At 35.9% G+C, this 18,336-nt stretch overlaps 1 protein-coding gene across 1 annotated transcript in view; it reads left to right on the forward strand.

The window, feature by feature from the left end:
- LOC140148026 (protein inscuteable homolog) overlaps positions 1-17,931 on the forward strand; it is a 44,069-nt gene extending 26,138 nt beyond the window's left edge. The window contains 4 exon segments of the mRNA XM_072169861.1: positions 712-883; positions 2,504-2,679; positions 3,943-4,240; positions 17,716-17,931. Coding sequence (XP_072025962.1) covers positions 712-883; positions 2,504-2,679; positions 3,943-4,240; positions 17,716-17,924 — 855 coding nt within the window. The 3' untranslated portion in view covers positions 17,925-17,931.
- The last annotated feature ends 405 nt before the right edge of the window (positions 17,932-18,336 follow it).

Consider the following 18,336-nt stretch of genomic DNA (forward strand, 5'->3'; position numbering starts at 1 on the left):
CCAAATATTCCATCAGCTTTAAAACAAATTGGTACAGTTTTTACTAAATTTTCAGAAATGTGATTTCATTGATTTAGGAACAGAATTGTCAAATCTGACTACAAACAGAGGTATAGTGTGACCAAAATGGTTGAAGACTTTCAGTGGCAAACTGTTCATGAAAGGCGTGCATGCAACAAAGTCATCTTGATGTATCATCGTCCATAGACTCGTCTCCATTCCATTTCGGGACACGGCTCTTCATCCCATCCACTGAATCTACAAGGGGTCAATCCATGCATTTAGGCAACAACACTGCAGGATCTTAGACTACCAATACTCCTTCTTTCCTAGTGTCATCTGCTTGTGGATCTAAATCCCAGCCTCTGTAGTGACAGCTGAATCACTGGTGTCCTTCAGGAGTAAACTGAAGCCACTGATTCTATGCTAATATTTGGGTTCACCAGTTGTTACTTGCATATAATATTTGCACCTGTAAATAGTTCTCCAAGCGCATCTTTGAAAGTTGTGATCCTGCTCGCCACATTTGCATTGCATTGCACACAGTAAGACAATATATTCTCTCTTGGAGAGGACTGTACTTCATTGGAAGATGAAGATTAATGATCAAGTCAACTGCTTGATGCCAGAACTTTAAAATCTTGAGCTGCTATTGCAGTAATTCAGACGTCTAATGTTTTCTTTTTTCCTCCTTTTGTTGTGTACTTACAGGCAAGTGGTGTGGAGTATCTCAGTGAAATCCTGTCATCTCCAACATCACCAGAATCAGTGAAAGCTGAAGCAGCATCTGTGATTGCACATATTACATCTCCTAACATAGACAACTATCATCATTTATTAGGCTTTATTGAACATATGGAAGACTTGCTCAGAGAATTAACAGGTAATTAGGCTTGTAGTAATCAAGATACTTGCAGCAGAAAAAGTGTCCACAGCACACACATACGGGCTGATTTCTAAGGCACAGCCCCCTCCCCAGTTCTGGTTTAGAACTTTTTTGCTGTGATGGAACTTAACTTTGGTTCACCTAAAGTTTGGTAGTGACGTCAATGGTTTTTCATAGTAAGCGTGCTGATAAATCACATTTGTATGTGTGTATGTGTGCTCTACACGATTAACTTTATTCCCACAATATGATACAGAAAGCAGCTAAATATGCACCTACGTCACTATTGAACTTGAGCACACAAAATGCTTGGTAAATACATTTCATATAAATTTTTTCACCATATTGGGTAAATAACAGATAGTGAAACCAATATCATTACCTATCCAGGATTTGCACTCTAGACCATTGGATTTCTAATCCCAGTCATAGAGCATTAATTTTCAATCTATAGGTCTCCAATTTAAAGCAATAATGTGTGATTTGCATAAAGAATAAATTCCTATTTAAATGTTTGTTTTCACTGATCACATTACCCTTTTTAATTTTGAGCCAAACAAATGAGGTATAACAAAGAAAATTGAGATTTCATTTCAGCGCCTACAATGCGTGTACTACGCTCGCCGATCATAACATGTAATACTACACGGAGCATCGCGCTCGACGTGTGTACACATAAGCTGACATCCACGGAAGATGTTAGCAAGCAGTCAATCGATGAACTATGATTAAAACCGGGTCGACCCGGTTTTAATATAAAAAGTTCAATTTTACCGTCATTAAAGTACTTCAGGCTTAGTCTTTTACGTGGTATTTTAGTACACCACTGGGCATTATAATTATGCGATAAGTAGAAATCCGAGTAAAATTGAGGGCGTCACTGTGAAGCAAATCACACATTATGGCTTTAAGCCTTACCTCTAACATCTCTCATCCTTTAAAATTTATTTTTAGTGAACTCTTTTTAGAATCGCAACCACAATGAAAGGTAATAAATTATGTTGGTACAGGAGTAGCAGACATTTTGACTTAAAGTGTATATCATGCATAATAGACATTCCTGGTTTCTTGAAATTTAAGTGCTATCTTTGCCATATCTTAGTAAATAGCATCCGACTCCATGTGAGCTTACTTGCTTAATTAGAGTGTTGTCCTCAAACTGTAATGGCTTTCCAAATTTGTCTATCTTCCATTTCTGTCCTGAAGTCAGTTGCCTCCAGGTCAGGGCGGGTCTTCCAGGTTTCTGCCTCCCATGCTTGGGTATCCAATGAACCATTTTTGATGTAATGTGAGCAATCGCAACTAATACTGCTTCATTGCATACATGATTGATTCTGGGTAGTAAACAACACTATGACTCAGCGGCACAAAGACGTATGTCCATTAGCTACTGCTCATTCACTTAAGAGCTCAGTGGCACAAAGACATAACTTGGTCTTTTGAGTTCATCATTGTGCTGCTGTGCACTAATGCATGTATATATAACTTGTGCTGCTGAGTCCTGAGCTATGTAGATGAAACAATTTCATAGCACAGCTAAAAATAAATGGACATATGCCTTTATGCTGATGAGTCATCAAATTATTTTTTTCTCCTTCAATTTTTTATCTTCCTCAGGTGTATGTGAGAAAGCTTCCAATAGTAACATATTCTTAGTAGGTACATCAGCTATAGCTAACATTACATTCATGGATACCATGGCATGTGAATGTTTAGCAACATATAACACTGCAAGAGTCCTCATCACGGGATGCCATGCGAATAAAGCTGACACTATGTACTGCAAAGACCAGGTGAGAATTGATGTATGTGTACAGGGCCTGTCTAATCCACTACATCATTCCAGTGGATTTATGTGAGTGCAGCCATATTGGATTTGAACCCAGAAACAAAGCAGACGTTGGTCATATTTTGTGATCTGGCTTTGATTTTTAAGCTTACATTTAAATATTGTTCATTGAAAATTTGCCTCTAATAAATGCCCACCTGGGCAATTATTAGAGACAATATTCCTCAACTTGAATGCATTGTATTATGTGACCCGCTCAGGCTAATATCAGCAAATACGAAACTGAGATATAGCCAGAAATATGTTAGCGGTATGTACATTAGACATAGTTAGACTATGAACATGTAAAAATTGTGTAACTTCGCAACCAAATCAGTTATGAACATCGGTTTTGGACTGATAGAAAGGGAATTTTTTACTTCATGTAAACCTAATAATAATATAACTCAAATTTGAAAAAAATATGATTTTAGCTTGAGTGAAATGGATCAGGTCATATATTATATGTAAAACTCAGTTTTGAGATGAAATAAAATATTTGTTAGGAAATTTTGAATTCTTTTACATACATTGGTTTATATGAAGTACAAAATGAATAATTCATGGTGTTCACCACTTGTCATCTTTGGAGCTGTCTTGGAAATGTCCTCTGTCCTCTTTGATAAAGTCCATTCAGTGATCCCAGCACAAGTGTAAAAAAATTAAAACTGTTTATAAATTGCTTAAATGTGAAGGATATTATCATTCAAATTGTCATTTGGTATTTTTGGAATGAAGAATTTGGCAAAAAACAAAGAAAACAACAATATTGATGAAGTTGAAGCCCCATTCAAATACATAGCTAATTTATATACTGTCCGTATATATATTAAAGATCATGTAAAGGTACCAAAATCTGTATTTTGATAATATTTGCGATCGTCCAAATGAGCAATTCACTGAATGGGCCTTTAAGTAACCTTAAAATTAGCAGATATAGAAAGATCTCAATATAAAAATATTTACCTCCATAAATTTCAGCTGTTACTACTACAGCCTTCATCAGCGGAATGATCCGATCATGCACTCTTGAAGTGTGACGTAATAATCAGGTCAAAGACCTTCAAAGAGTACATGATTGAGTCATTCTGCTGATGAAGACTAGTAGTAACAGCTGAAAACTACAGAGGTAAATATTTTTGTATTGAGATCAAGAGTTAAACATTTTCTATATAACCTTAAAATTGATTGATACTTAAATTTATTTCTGACATTTTTACACTCACAGGTTGCAACCATCCTAGCTAACATGGCAGTCGTAGAACAATGTCGAAAACAAATCCTCCAATCACACGGCATCGCTCTTCTAGTAAGCTTCCTGTACGTCAGACCGCCATCACTCAACAGTCCTGTGAAAGTAGACGGCAATAAGAATCGCAGCAAGAGGAAAAACGGTTACCATAGTAACAAGGAGAACAGTGAGCATATAGCAGTAGCTTGTGAGCGTGTCCAGCAGAAGGCAGCTATAGCATTGGCAAGGTTAATACGGGATCAGGAAAGTGCAATAGCAATCATGGAATTGCAAGGTATGTTTTATGAAAAGTTATTTATTAGCTATGTGGCTTAAAGGAGTATTTCGTAATCCTAACATCCTCTTATGATGACATTTTTCAGTAGATGTCCACAAAAAAAGCTTATTCCCTAAATTTCAGTTGATTCCAATTTTACGTTTGCGAGTTATGCATGATTAAGTGTATTACAATGCTCCATAGTGTTGTAATTTCATTCTGGTATACCAGAACATAATTCAAATTTCACGAAATTTTTGCAAAATGAATTAGTCTGCAAGAAATTTTTTGTACATAAACATTATGGCGCTAGAGGTTTCCAGTGGTATAAAAATCTCTACATTTTTTGAGAAAAGTAGGGGATAATGCTTTGGATCACAAAAATGTCCTTTTAAGTAGGCTGCTTATTTTTGTGTAATGTTAGGATTTAGTTATGTTGTAAGTGTTCAGAAATACCGATCTAGAGTGATCATTCAAGTCTCCGGGTTGTGTTTTAAGGCATGCCAGTGTGATCGCATGCCTTAAAAGTCCAAGACCCATATGCTGGAATCATCCTGGTTGATAAAAAAGTTGAATTAACCCTAACCGCCCTGAGTACTACAAAACACTACAAACAAACAATCCCACGATATGTGATGATGCAATCACCCTAAGTGATATATGGGCACGCTTTTGCTGGCCCAGCCAGCATAAGACCCCAGCATAAGACCTGTGGCTAAGTGTCTGCGACCTAGTGCTTGGCATGCGTGGGGTCTCGGTTTGAATCACATCCAGAGCAAACGACATCGCTCATCTTCTGCGCGAAGTTTCTTTTTTGTACGCTCACACTATTTGCACTATTTGTGAGTTTGACTTAACATCGACCCCCACAGGAAATATGCCCACATTCTGCGGTATGTATGAGACATATGATAAAAAACAATCAGAGGTCCTCCAAGGTCAAAGATTATCTGGAGGTCAAAATGTATATTGCTGCGATTAGGTGGAAAGAACCATGAGAATGAGGAGTACTCCCTATTCCAGAAAAATATAGCACTAATTTTTTTTGGATTAAAAAATACTATCCTATTTTGCCAAATGAAAAATAGTTAAATCCTAATCCATTAATTAATTAATTAATTTCAATGTTATGCATTCAAATATAAAATGCGGCCAGACCTTTGGCCTTCAGCTGGGTGGATGATCTTGGGTCATCCGAGGTCAATCAGTGAGGAAGTTGCTTGATGACCCAATCCCAACCATGTGACAGATTCACTCTAACGCCCCACAGCTGAAGGCCAAAGGTTTTGGCCGCAACGTCGGTGATTCCATCTAACCAAAGTGAGTTTTTCTGGTTGACAAGATTCAATTTTATACAATTTGAACATTTCCTAGATGAATGAAAGTATTTTTAAAATATTAAAAATAACATAAAATATTAAAATTATGAACTAACTCTTAGCTTATACTTAGTATTATGAATGCTTAGACTTGTTCCAAGTCTTAGAATTTTGTGGCTGCAGTTGTAAGAAAACATGCCAAATTGCATGTTTTTGGCCTGTTTTGTTTGTGGACTAAAGAATGAGGATTTACCTGTGTTTCATTTAGCAAAACAGGATATTTTTTTAATCCAAAATAAATTAGTGCTGTATTGTTCTTTAGTAGGTGTAATCAGTGACTAAAATAATTGTATATTTTAACTTGCAGCAACTTTAAAGTTGTTTTTAATTTCATATTGCACAAACAAGTTTTCAACATACAAAAGGGGACCAGAGATGTTTAGCATGGGCACCTTTTAAATAAAGCACTTTAAAAAGGCTAAGAAAACAGTACAGAAAATATTCAAAATTTCCTGCACACTATGTTCACATCATATGTCTAGACCAAGGATTGCAAATTGGGTTCCCAAAAATTCGGCATGTGCAGGGGGTGGGCAAAGATTATTTGGCAGCCTGAGAGGGGGAGCAATTTTTGGCAGGTCCGTGGGGGGGGCACTTTTTGAAAAGTTGTTTGGGTTTTACACCCCTGGCTCATAATATTGCACAGTCACTAAGTGCAGCAGATAGGCCCGATATAGTCTACTTAAAAGGTTAGATGTTACAGCTCAAATGACTTGTTCAGAACAAATCAAATTCCAGTTATGAATGCTTAATTCAGGTGTGACTACAGCACTGTAGGTGCTCTTGTTGGATAAAGCAGTTCAAGTGTGTCTTGGTATGGCCTTGTTTGGTAAAACTGATCCACTTAAAAGTTCAGTAGTCTTTCTCACCAACTTTAAAATAAAATTTAATGTTTAATTACCAAGTAATTCTAGTTTCCATGTCTGGTTCCCTTGGTGATGGGCAGGATATTTTGGAATGTTTGTCAGAGTCTTTTATATTGGAATTCCCCACAAAATCACCCCTTTTCCCATTAGCATTGTCCATGGGTATTGGACCTTTAAATTGCTAATATCTTGAAATGCATGAACTTGAAATATGTAATATACTGTGCCAAAAAGTATCCTTACACTTGGTAAAATAATCACAATTTCAAAACAGAAACAATATTGGGGTAATTTTTTTTTATAGATGCACTATCTAATCCTGCACATTATGACACCACATTGAATCCAATGTAACTTCAAGAAGTAAAGTTACAAGCAATTGAAAAGACGAAGATCCAGTTTTAAAAGTGACAAACTGGCCTATACACGGCGCAAAGAGATTCCAACAAGCGCAACAACAGTTTCTTCAATGAAGCGTTATTTAAAGCAGTTTTTATTTCAGTTTTTACTTCTCTGTACTTTTAATAAGTTTCATTTTATTTGTCAGTTCTTTTCTTTCAATTTTCTTTTGTTTTGAATTAAAGGCACACATAAATTAGCCATTCACCACTGTCAAACCAGGTGGCTAGTCTGTGGAGTTTTGAATGGGGCAGTTTGTCACTTTTAAAACCGGACCTTCGTTTAATCAAATGCTTGTAACTTTGCTTCTTGAAGTCACATTGGATTCAATGGGGTGTCAAGATGTGCAGGATTAGATAGTGCATCTATTAAACAAATAAATTTACCCAAATATGGTTTAGTTTGAAAATTAAGATTTTTCATCCAAGTGTAAGGATACTTTTTTGGTGCAGTATAGAATAATACTGATATCGGGACTTTTCATCATTGGGCTATTCCATTTAAAATCCACACTACCCCTGTTGAAGATTTTGGAAATATCCTCCACAGGGGGAGTATGAATTTCAAATGAAATAAACACATTAGGTAGCTTCATTTGAAACTTACCCTCCCTCTGGGGAAAATTTAGGTAGAATCTTTTTCAGAGGGTGTCTGAAGTTCAAATGGAGCTGCCTAATGTGTTAATTCCATTTAAAATTCATACTCCCACTGTGGAAGATATTTCCAAAATCTTCCACAGGGGTAGTGTGGCTTTTAAATAGAATAGCCCATTGATCATGATTACTGAGGCAAACATGGCATGGGACAATATAGGTGTCGAAACCAAGCTACATGTTTTGTTGCCACTGCAACTCTCTGGCAGCAAAAAGTTTGGAGAATCCCCAAACACATTGATTATTATTGTGCCTGTGGGAGTTGTTACTACATGTACAAACAAAAGGAGTAAAAAACAACTGTAAATCATTGTGCAATATAAGGAAATGCAAATATGAATTGGAATTCCCCTTGCAATTCCTGTTTGGCATTTGTTGCTACAGTGTATTATTTGTGATTAGTGAACCTTGCAAATTGTTACATACATGATAAATAAGGGCAGATATTGGGAATTTCCACCACATTATTACAGAATGATTATTGTAGCTGCAGACATGCAACAGTTAGGACTATTATACCCTGCTCTGTGAATGAACTATAATAGGCATGAAACCTATTTTTTAAAACACTGAATCTCAACTGGTATTGCAAGAAGTTTATGAGCAATAGCAGTGAGGACTTCATCGATGAGTATGAGGAGATAACAGGACATACCTCCACAAACTAGAATTGGATGTGAAAGGTTGGCAGGACTAAGAAGCCCTAAGAAGACATTAATATTATATGCTGCTGTATGTCACTGAATTTGAGGAGGAAGTAATCAATTGTGAACAGTGAATAAGTAGGAACTGTTACCATCAAATCCAGTTTGTAAAACAAAAATCAAAACACATATGTACCATCCTCACAAGAGAAAGATATTTTATGAGGAAACTAGTGTCTGATTTGATAGGTCACCATGGTTACAACACTAGCAGCCGGATTGAATGAATAGTAAATATTGTTAATACTGGAATCAATGTTATGAGTCATCAACAGATTTGCAAAAATTATCCAACAAATGCGTGGAGCCACTGATGGTATGAAGACATAATATTTGTATGGTATAGGCATTAAATGTGTTTTTGCTGAAGTGCGGAAATTCCAATTCCAACATACAATCGCATTGGAGTGAACATACCACTTCATCATCTGCATATAGCTACACGTAAGGAAAGGCAGTGCATGGATGTTAAAGATAGAACTTTAAGCATTAAATGAAATAAGCTTGCCGTGGTAAGAAAAATATGCTTTGATTGAAACTACATTGAAGTAAACCAAACTCTTGAAACCAATCAAAATCCATCTTCGGTCTTGTTTATGATTCAGACAGTTTTTCATGATGGCATTCAGATTATATTTATACTCTCTCCTGTTCTCACTTGTGATGATCTGTTTTGATATAACATCATCTGAAGTGATTGAAGCCAATGATACTATAAGATGTCAAAATCAACATTTCATTCTTTCGCGGAATGAAACACTTACAATTCAGATGTATAAGAATGAAACGTGCGACTCTGTGGTGTCCTCTTCTAATAAATACGGAATTATTGTGAATGTTCTTTGGTTGTCCTCTTGGTCTATTTTTGACTACTTTACCCTGGAAGAATCGGGAGCAGAATGCTTGAATCAATCTTATGGCTGGATTGGATTTACGGCAACAGAACCATGCATGATAGTTCTAAATTGTAGTACAATTCATATCAACATGAGAGTGTCATCTATTTTGGAGATACAGGTGGGCAGTATGATTGCATCAACAAACAACTTTGATTATACCAAATGGTTTGGTACAGATCCCCTTCGTGCATTTGAGAACTTCAAGTTCCACCAGTGTAAAAATGTTCATATCGTTGATGAGATTTATCAAATGTCATATTCTGGAATTCCTTATGTTAGACTACAAGAGTTAAACCCATCTCTCAAGATAACATTAGAAGGTGATCCTGACTTCACAGCAGATGAGCTACCTGGATTTGACCTTGACCTTCCAGATGATATACTGTTAGCGGAATTCCCAGAGTGTCCCTTTAGCTGCTTCTGTACCCTACGCTTCCAGATGTTTTTTATTGACTGTCCAGATGTGTATATTAGTAAGAACATTCTTTTAGTACCTGGATCTCCTGCTTTGAGGCTTGTAAACTTAACTGCAATGGACCTCTCTGACAGGCAACTCACTCACATTGAACCTCAATGCTTCCTCAATCGATCAGATGTTATCATTTTATTGTTGAGCCGGAATAAGATGACTACAATCAGACTTGGTATTTTCAAAGGTTTAGAAAACATTCATACACTGGACTTGTCTTTCAACCAAATCTCAGATATAGAAGCTGGTTCGTTTTCACATTTGTACAAAGTAAAACGGTTACTGTTAAATGTAAATAACCTTAAGTATATTTCACATAGTTGGTTAGATGGTTTAGTCAATGTACAGGTACTGTATTTAGGTGGCAATAATATTAAGGAAGTAGAACCAGATATATTTTCACAGATACTAATGTTAAAGGTCTTGTCTTTGCCTGATTATCATTTATCTCAATTGGGAAATCTTCCGAATGAACTGTTGTTGTTGGATATTGCATCAAATATTTTCTCAAGCTTTCCCACAAATCTGCCAAAGAATTTAACCCATTTATCCTTATATAACAACTATCTATCCTTTCTGAACCAAACAATATTGTACAGTAAATCTGCATTGATATCACTAGTCCTATCACACAATGATATATCTCTCATTCCAAGTGACTTATTTAGTCATCTCTATACTCTCAAACGCCTTGCCTTGGATTCTAATACTTTGGAGAAATTACAAATAGATGTTTTTTATAGGTTAATGAAGTTGGAGATATTAGATCTATCTAACAACAATATCAATTCACTGCTGCCAGGTATATTCAGAGATTGCCATCAATTGAAAGAGCTGTGGTTGTATGACAACAAACTCACTGTGATACAAAGTGACCTTTTCAATGGTTTAACAAACCTAGAGATGTTAATGTTGCATGCAAACAGCTTTGAAGAGTTACCATCAGGTGTATTCAGAGATCTTATTCAACTGCAACATGTTAGTCTGTTTGACAACAAACTCACTGTGATACGAAGTGACCTTTTTAATGGTTTAACAAAGCTAGAGTTATTAAATCTATATGCAAATAACATTGAATCATTGCCGTCAGGTGTATTTAGAGATCTTCATCAATTGCGACATCTTTGGCTCTATGACAACAAACTCACTGTGATACAAAGTAACCTTTTCAATGGTTTAACAAAGCTAGAGATATTAAGTCTGTATACAAATAACATTGAATCATTGCCGTCAGGTGCATTCAGAGATCTTCATCAATTGCGAGAGCTTTACCTGTATGACAACAAACTCACTGTGATACAAAGTGACCTTTTCAATGGTTTAACAAAGCTAGAGATATTAAATCTGTATAGAAATAGCATTGAATCATTACCATCAGGTGTATTCAGAGATCTTCATCAATTGCAAATGCTTGAACTATATGACAACCAACTCAATGTGATACAAGGTGACCTTTTCAATAGTTTGATGAAGCTAGAGATATTAAATCTGCAAGGAAATAGCATTAAATCGTTACCATTAGGTGTATTCAGAGATCTTCATCAATTGCATGAGCTTCACCTGTTTAACAACAAACTCTCTGTGATACAAAGTGACCTTTTCAATAATTTGACAAAGCTAGAGAGTTTAAGTCTGAGTGAAAATAACATTGAATCATTACCATTAAATGTATTCAGAGAACTACATCAAATGAAAAAACTCTACCTGTATGACATGAAACTCACTTTAATACAAAGTGACCTTTTCAATAGTTTGACAAAGCTAGAGATACTAGGTTTGAGTAATAATAGCATTGAATCATTACCATCAGGTGTATTCAGAGATCTCCGTCAATTGCAACAGGTTAGTCTATATAACAACAAACTCAATGTGATACAAAAAGACCTTTTCAATGGATTAACAAAGCTAGAGGTATTAATGCTGCATAGAAATAACATTAAATCATTACCATCAAGTGTATTCAGAGATCTTCATCAATTGAATGTGCTTCAGCTGTTTAACAACAAACTCACTGTGATACAAAGTGACCTTTTCAATAATTTAACAAAGCTAGAAATATTAAGTCTGCATAGAAATAGCATTGAATCATTACCATTAGGTGTATTCAGAGATCTTCATCAATTGCAACATCTTACCCTGTCTGACAACAAACTCATTGTGATACAAAGTGACCTTTTCAATATTTTGACAAAGCTAGAGGGATTAGATTTGAGTAATAATAGCATTGAATCATTACCATCAGGTGTATTCAGTGATCTTCATCAATTGCAACAGCTTAGCATGTCTGGCAACAAACTCCAGGTGATTCAAAGTGACCTTTTCAATATTTCGACAAAGCTAGAGCTATTAGTTTTGAGTAATAATAGCATTGAATCATTACCATCAGGTGTATTCAGTGATCTTCATCAACTGCAAAAGGTTGGTCTGAATGACAACAAACTCTCTGTGATACAAAGTGATCTTTTCAATAATTTAACAAAGCTAAAGGTATTAAGTCTGCATAGAAATAACATTGAATTATTACCATCAGGTGTATTCAGAGATCTTCATCAATTGCAAGAGTGTCACCTGGGTATCAACAAACTCAAGGTGATTCAAAGTGACCTTTTCAGAGGCTTGACACAGTTAGAAGAAATAACACTAAATACTAATGAAATTGAATTATTGCCTTCTGATCTTTTGAAAGACCTTAAAAGCTTAAGGGAGCTCCAACTCTATCACAACGAGTTGACTGATATACCAAAAGATTTTTTCCACAAATTTAATGGAATGCCTTTACAGTTATTAAATATCTATTCAAACAAACTGACTAGGTTATACCCATATCAGTTTGCAAATTTGACAGATTTGATTGCTCTTGACCTTTCATATAATGACTTCGAACAAATTCACAGTAAAGCACTTTTTGGTTTAACCAATTTGACATATCTAGACATTGCATATAATAATATAACAAAGATAACAAAGAATTCTTTTGTGGGATTGAGTCTGCAAAACAATAGTTACATCACCGTAGACAACCCAACCACATGTTGTTTTCTTGAAATGATGAGCCAGTCTCAATGTGTTCCGAGAAAGGAAAAATCTCCTTACTTAACATGTAAGCAGCTCCTCCCATCTACAACAGTTAAATGCTGTACATGGATTTTTGGATTTTGTGCTTTGTTTGCTAACATTGTGGTGTTCATTTGGGGATGTGAAAATATGAAGTCTAAATCTACAAATGAAAAGGAAGTGAAACAAGTTATTTTCATCACCAATTTAGCTCTGGCAGACTTACTTATGGGTTTATATTTGTTAATTATTGCATCTGTCGATCAGTACTATAGTGAGTATTTTCCTTCATTCGCTGAACATTGGAGAAACAGTGCACTTTGCAAATTTGCAGGATTTCTATCGGTGTTATCAAGTGAAGCATCCCTGCTCTTTCTAACCCTTATAGCTGTAGATAGACTTTGGGCATTTCGAAAAATCTTTATAACACAAAAGCTATTTGGGAAAATGACACAAGTATTGATGACAGCATTTGTATGGGTTACTGCTTTCGCTTTAAGCATTGTAACTTTTTTCTTACAAGATGATAAATTGTATCAATTTAATGATGTGTGCATTGGGTTACCATTGGTTAGACGTAAAATATATGAGGATAAATATAGAAATATTACACTATCATACAACTTTGACAGGCCAGATGATCACCTTTCCTTACAAACCTTTCTAGAAATTGGTGCAAAACTAGAAAACTATTTCTCAATCGGACTTTTCCTCGGACTTAACTTTCTGTTGTGTTTATTGATAGGAATATGTTACATACTTTTATTTGTGTATATATGTAAATCAGGATTCTCTTTGCTCAAAACTGATTTGAAAATGGCCTTTAAAATGGGTGCTATCGCATTGACTGACCTGATGTGTTGGCTTCCCATCGTCATCTTGGGTATTCTAGCACAGACTGGAGTAACCGAGCTCCCACCTGAATGGTTGCCATGGATCACAGCATTTACTTTACCAATTAATTCTGTTATCAATCCATTTCTGTATGCTACTGTAGATCGTGTATCAAATCATCTTGTGGATCGGTTACGACCAAATTGTTACAATGAAATGGAGACAATGCTGTAGTCCAGTTCATTTATGTCAAATATTTTATTAGTATGACTTTCCCAAAAGATCGCAACTGTATTAAATGTATATTATCCTGCTATTTCTAAATGGTAAATATCAAATAATACTTTGCAAAAGTCTTGGAAAATGGAAAGTGCGATATGGCAGGCATTAATGTACATATATATACAAAGATAAAATAAGTTATATATAAAAACTTTGGGCAAGAGGAAGCATTGAAAAATTAGATTTATGTAAATTTCAGGATTCTTTGTCTTTACTCTCTAGCAGGGTTTCTAGCATAAATTCAAAAGTGTATGTACGACAATGATGGGTCAAAATGTATTCAAAAAGATGCATACAAAAAATGTGTTGATTATTATAATTTTATATCATATGCATTAATTAATATACATTTAAGGAATAAATTTTGTGTTGATAATTATATATTATAATAATTATAATTATGTATGAATTATATTATGAATTTAAGGAATACAACTTATCTTGATATAAGACGATTATCCATGCATTCCCGTTGCATTGGAAATAAGCCAGGCAGGCTTTTATGGGCTATCCTTGCCTTGCAACTTTTGGTGTTGTGGCATGTATGCTGTTCCAACTTTGGAACTGGTTGTTCTATTCAGTGGGGTTTTCTGCAAAATCTAGCATTGTATATGTTTTATACTATCCTATAAGAAACTGAAAATTTAATATTTCCGAGTTCCGTCTGATTTTGCTTGATCGCATCACATATTGTTTGTTAATTATGACGCTTTCTACTTGTTTAATCATTATTCTGTATTATTTGGTTTTTGTGTTGCAAAGCTACAAAAAACTAAACTAATGTGTGCATTTAAAAAAAACAAATCATTCACTATTTGTTGCTGATATGTGATACAATTCCAATGTTTTGTTGCTTCATTACATCGATTGGCTCAAAACCCTTTCAATAAATTAATTTTCAGTGAGTCAAAGTCCTGCATTAGTAGAACAAGATTACAACCACACTTGTGGGTTGGGGCAAAAATTTAGAAGTTGGATTATATATGTGACACAATCTGGTTCATGGAGGCCAAGAAGGCAAATTTGAAATTGAGATAAAGGCAAAAATATAGAGTAAAACAACAAAAAAATGCATATGAAAATAGACATCACAAAACTTCATAAGTTTATATTCCAAGTATGCTAGACTTTTGGTGTTTTCAGTATGATATCCTAATGTTGGTATAAGGTAATAATTATAGTAACTCAATTATCAAAAAATGCATTGTTTGGGCCTTCATGGACCTGATATGAGTCTTCAGCTATTTCTGGATTTTGTTTAAACTGTAAATATGGACCAGAATTGGTATTATGACCATATTAACATAAGAATTATATCATATAGTTTTTAGACATATTGTACTTAAGGTTAATAAGCAGCCATTATACAGGGTTTCATGGTTTTTGGAAAAAAAAAGTTTTTGCTCTTTTCATTTATATTTATAGTTGTAATGTAAAAAAAATGTTAAAATGTCTTTGTGTCTAATTTGTCTCCTGTTGTCAAGTAAGCAACATCCCTATAGTCCATCAACTCAAAAGTACAAGTAAATAGATCTCGGAAACCGGAGGTATGAGAATAATTATTTCAGTGCAATGCGTGTGTAAATGCTTCTTTGGCATACCAACTGCTGCGAGATTTGTACTTGCCAAGCGCACCACGCTTTTCATGTGACACAAAGCTTCGACCCCCGATGCAACAGATTTGGTTTGTACTTCTAGGTTGAAGCAGTATAGACCACTTGACATTGTTTATCAACAAAGGCGAGGGACTGGTCTATCGATATACTTAAAATTAGTAGTGGCTTTCTTGCTATTTTGTGTCATTTAATGTTTTTTTTTCTGTTTCTGTTATTTCCTATCTGACCCCTAGGTTTGTCCCTTTTTCACATAAGAAAGAATTAGGCTTTAACAGTGAGAATTTCATACGATTTCAACAGTATTTATACTGGTTGAGGTCAAAGGTCATCCAGATGTCATCAGGAGTTATATATTTAAAGACAAAATTAACTAGTGGCAAATGGTGGTCATAGACCACAAACCTAGCTGGGGCATGTTGGTGTTTTGGAGGTATCCGACCCCTGAGAGATGTTCCACAAGTGTTCCCCTGGTCATGAGGTTTATTGTTGCCGAGTTTGAGTCCCGTACCCCTTACAGATGTCCAGAAAATGCATTTCAAAAATTTGACCTCTGCATGACCTCTGACCTGACCATTGCAAGATGTTCCCCTGGTCATGAGATTCATGAGCCCCATACCCTTTACAGATATCCAGAAAATGAAATTATAAGATTTGACCCCAGTTAACCTTTGACCTGACACCTGCAAAGTGTTTCAAAATGTCATTCCTTTGATCATTAAGTTTGTTGTCACCAAGTTTGAGCCCGTGCCCCCTTACAGTTTTCGAGGAAATGCATTTCTAAAATTTGACCTTTGCGTGACCTTTGACCTGACCCCTGTAAAATGTTCACCTGGTCATGAGATTTGTTGTCATCGAGTTTGAGCCCCATACCCCTTACAGATGTCGAGATAATGCAATTGTAATATTTTACCCCCTTAATGACCTTTGACCCCAATTCCGTGTGCAAGTTATGGGCACTGGGTAAAGCCGATGCATATGTGTGAATGACGTCATTGTGCTATGTAATATGTGGCAGAAGAAGCATTTTGAAGGTATTTGGTTATATACCGGAAATTCCCCCTTAATGACCTTTGACCCCCAATTCTGTGTTCACCCTATGGGTACTGGGTATAAGCCGATGCTTATGTGCAAGTGACGTCATTGCAGAATGTTACATGTATGAGAAGAAGCATTTTTAGCTGAAATCACGTTTTTGGCCAATTTGACCCCTGTGTAACCTTTAACCTACTAAAAGTCAGGTGACGTGTATGGTTGTGGTCAATGATGGTTGTGACCAAGTTAGGGCAAAATCGGTCAAAGCATGTCTGTGCTAGAGCAAAAAATGTGCAGTTTGTTGCCAGAAGAAAGAATGGATAGCATTACAGTACCTAGCTGGGGGGTGTAAGCCCCTCAGCTAGGTAAAAAGAATAGTTTGCATCTGATGTTATCTGCCAATCAAAATCCCTACAACCCTTGATTGATTAATAGCGTGTAAAAGCAAGGTTGATTCATCTGGTGCCGATCAAAGAAAAGGAATCACAAAAAATGGCGAAAAAATATGTACTTTTTCAAGGCAAAAAGCAACTTTTCTAGGCATTGTTGACATGGTGCCTTCAGGAAAGAAAGTTTCCTACTATGAAGACCTAAATTTTGAGATGGTTTTTATTACATGTAACCTCAAGTCACTATGTTTTACCACCACGTTCAGCATCTCACTATCACAACACTTGTAAACAAGTTTGATTGACAGATGACGTCAGACGCAAACTAGTTTTTTAATTCTGTCTTTCATTATAGCAACGCATCTGATATTTGTGCCTCTTGAGACTCCACTTCAGACACATCAGCTTCTTTTTCAATTTTGTTTTTGCCGTTCAGTGGTCTTAATGGAAGTGATAGAAGGGTGTGCATCAGCAGCCATATGACAGCTGTAACACTTTGTATCTTACTATCCAGCAGTCCCACAGATAAGGGGGGAAGTAGGAGCATTACCCTAGGCCCCTGGGTTGTAGGGGGTTGTGGACCCAGTCATAGGACCCCCCCCCCCAAAAAAAAACCTGGGGCTCATAAAAATCAAAGAATGTATTCAAAGAAATGAGCACATCCATTATTGATGCGGGCAAGAAAAATTTGGACCATCAATTTCACAAATTATGTCAGTAAATATCTGTCGGCAAAATGGGGGCTGTATGTTCATGATACCTCCAGGCCCGTAAGGGCTCTCGAGTCAACCCTGCTAACCAGGAACAACTTTGTGATTTGAGAAGCACCATGAACAGGTTTGAATTTGACATCTATTATCTGATGAACAACTAATTTATATATTTTTTCTTCTATTCTCATTTGTATCATTTTATAGGTATACCTCGATTAGTGGAACTATGTAACAAGAGATGGGAGAGAAACGACAGTGAACCAGTCTTGGTGGCATGTCTGGCTGCATTAAGGAAACTACACAGTATCTTAGGACAATCTGCTTTTGAACCAGCGGACTTGCAAGATCTCATCAAACCAAGATTGATAGATTCATTCTTGCTCTGTTCAGCTACCAAAGAAAGTTTTGTATGATGCCTTTGGCTTCCATAGGAAGTACTGTCCAAACTCTTTAGCTGGTCATCATGGGACCAAGCATTAGCCGGATAAGTGAAAAATCTCAGGCTGGATTTATGTGTAATTCTGCATTGGGCTGTTCCACTTGTAGTCCACACTACCCCTGTGGAAGATTTTGGAAATACCTTATACATGGGGAGTATGTTTTTCAAATGTAGTTGGTCATGGTTAATCATTTCAAAACCCATACTCTCCCTGTATTATGGCTTTACCTATATCTTCCACAACTGGAGTGAGTATTTTAAATGGAAGTTAACCAATTGTTTATTCTATTCAAAACTCTGTTGAAGACTTTAGCAAAATCTTCCACAGGGGTAGTGTGGATTTTAAATGGAATAGCCCATTGAATGTTCAGAGTGCTAAATTTAAT

Source organism: Amphiura filiformis, chromosome 3, assembly GCF_039555335.1.
Source record: "Amphiura filiformis chromosome 3, Afil_fr2py, whole genome shotgun sequence".
Taxonomy (NCBI): Eukaryota; Metazoa; Echinodermata; class Ophiuroidea; order Amphilepidida; family Amphiuridae; genus Amphiura; species Amphiura filiformis.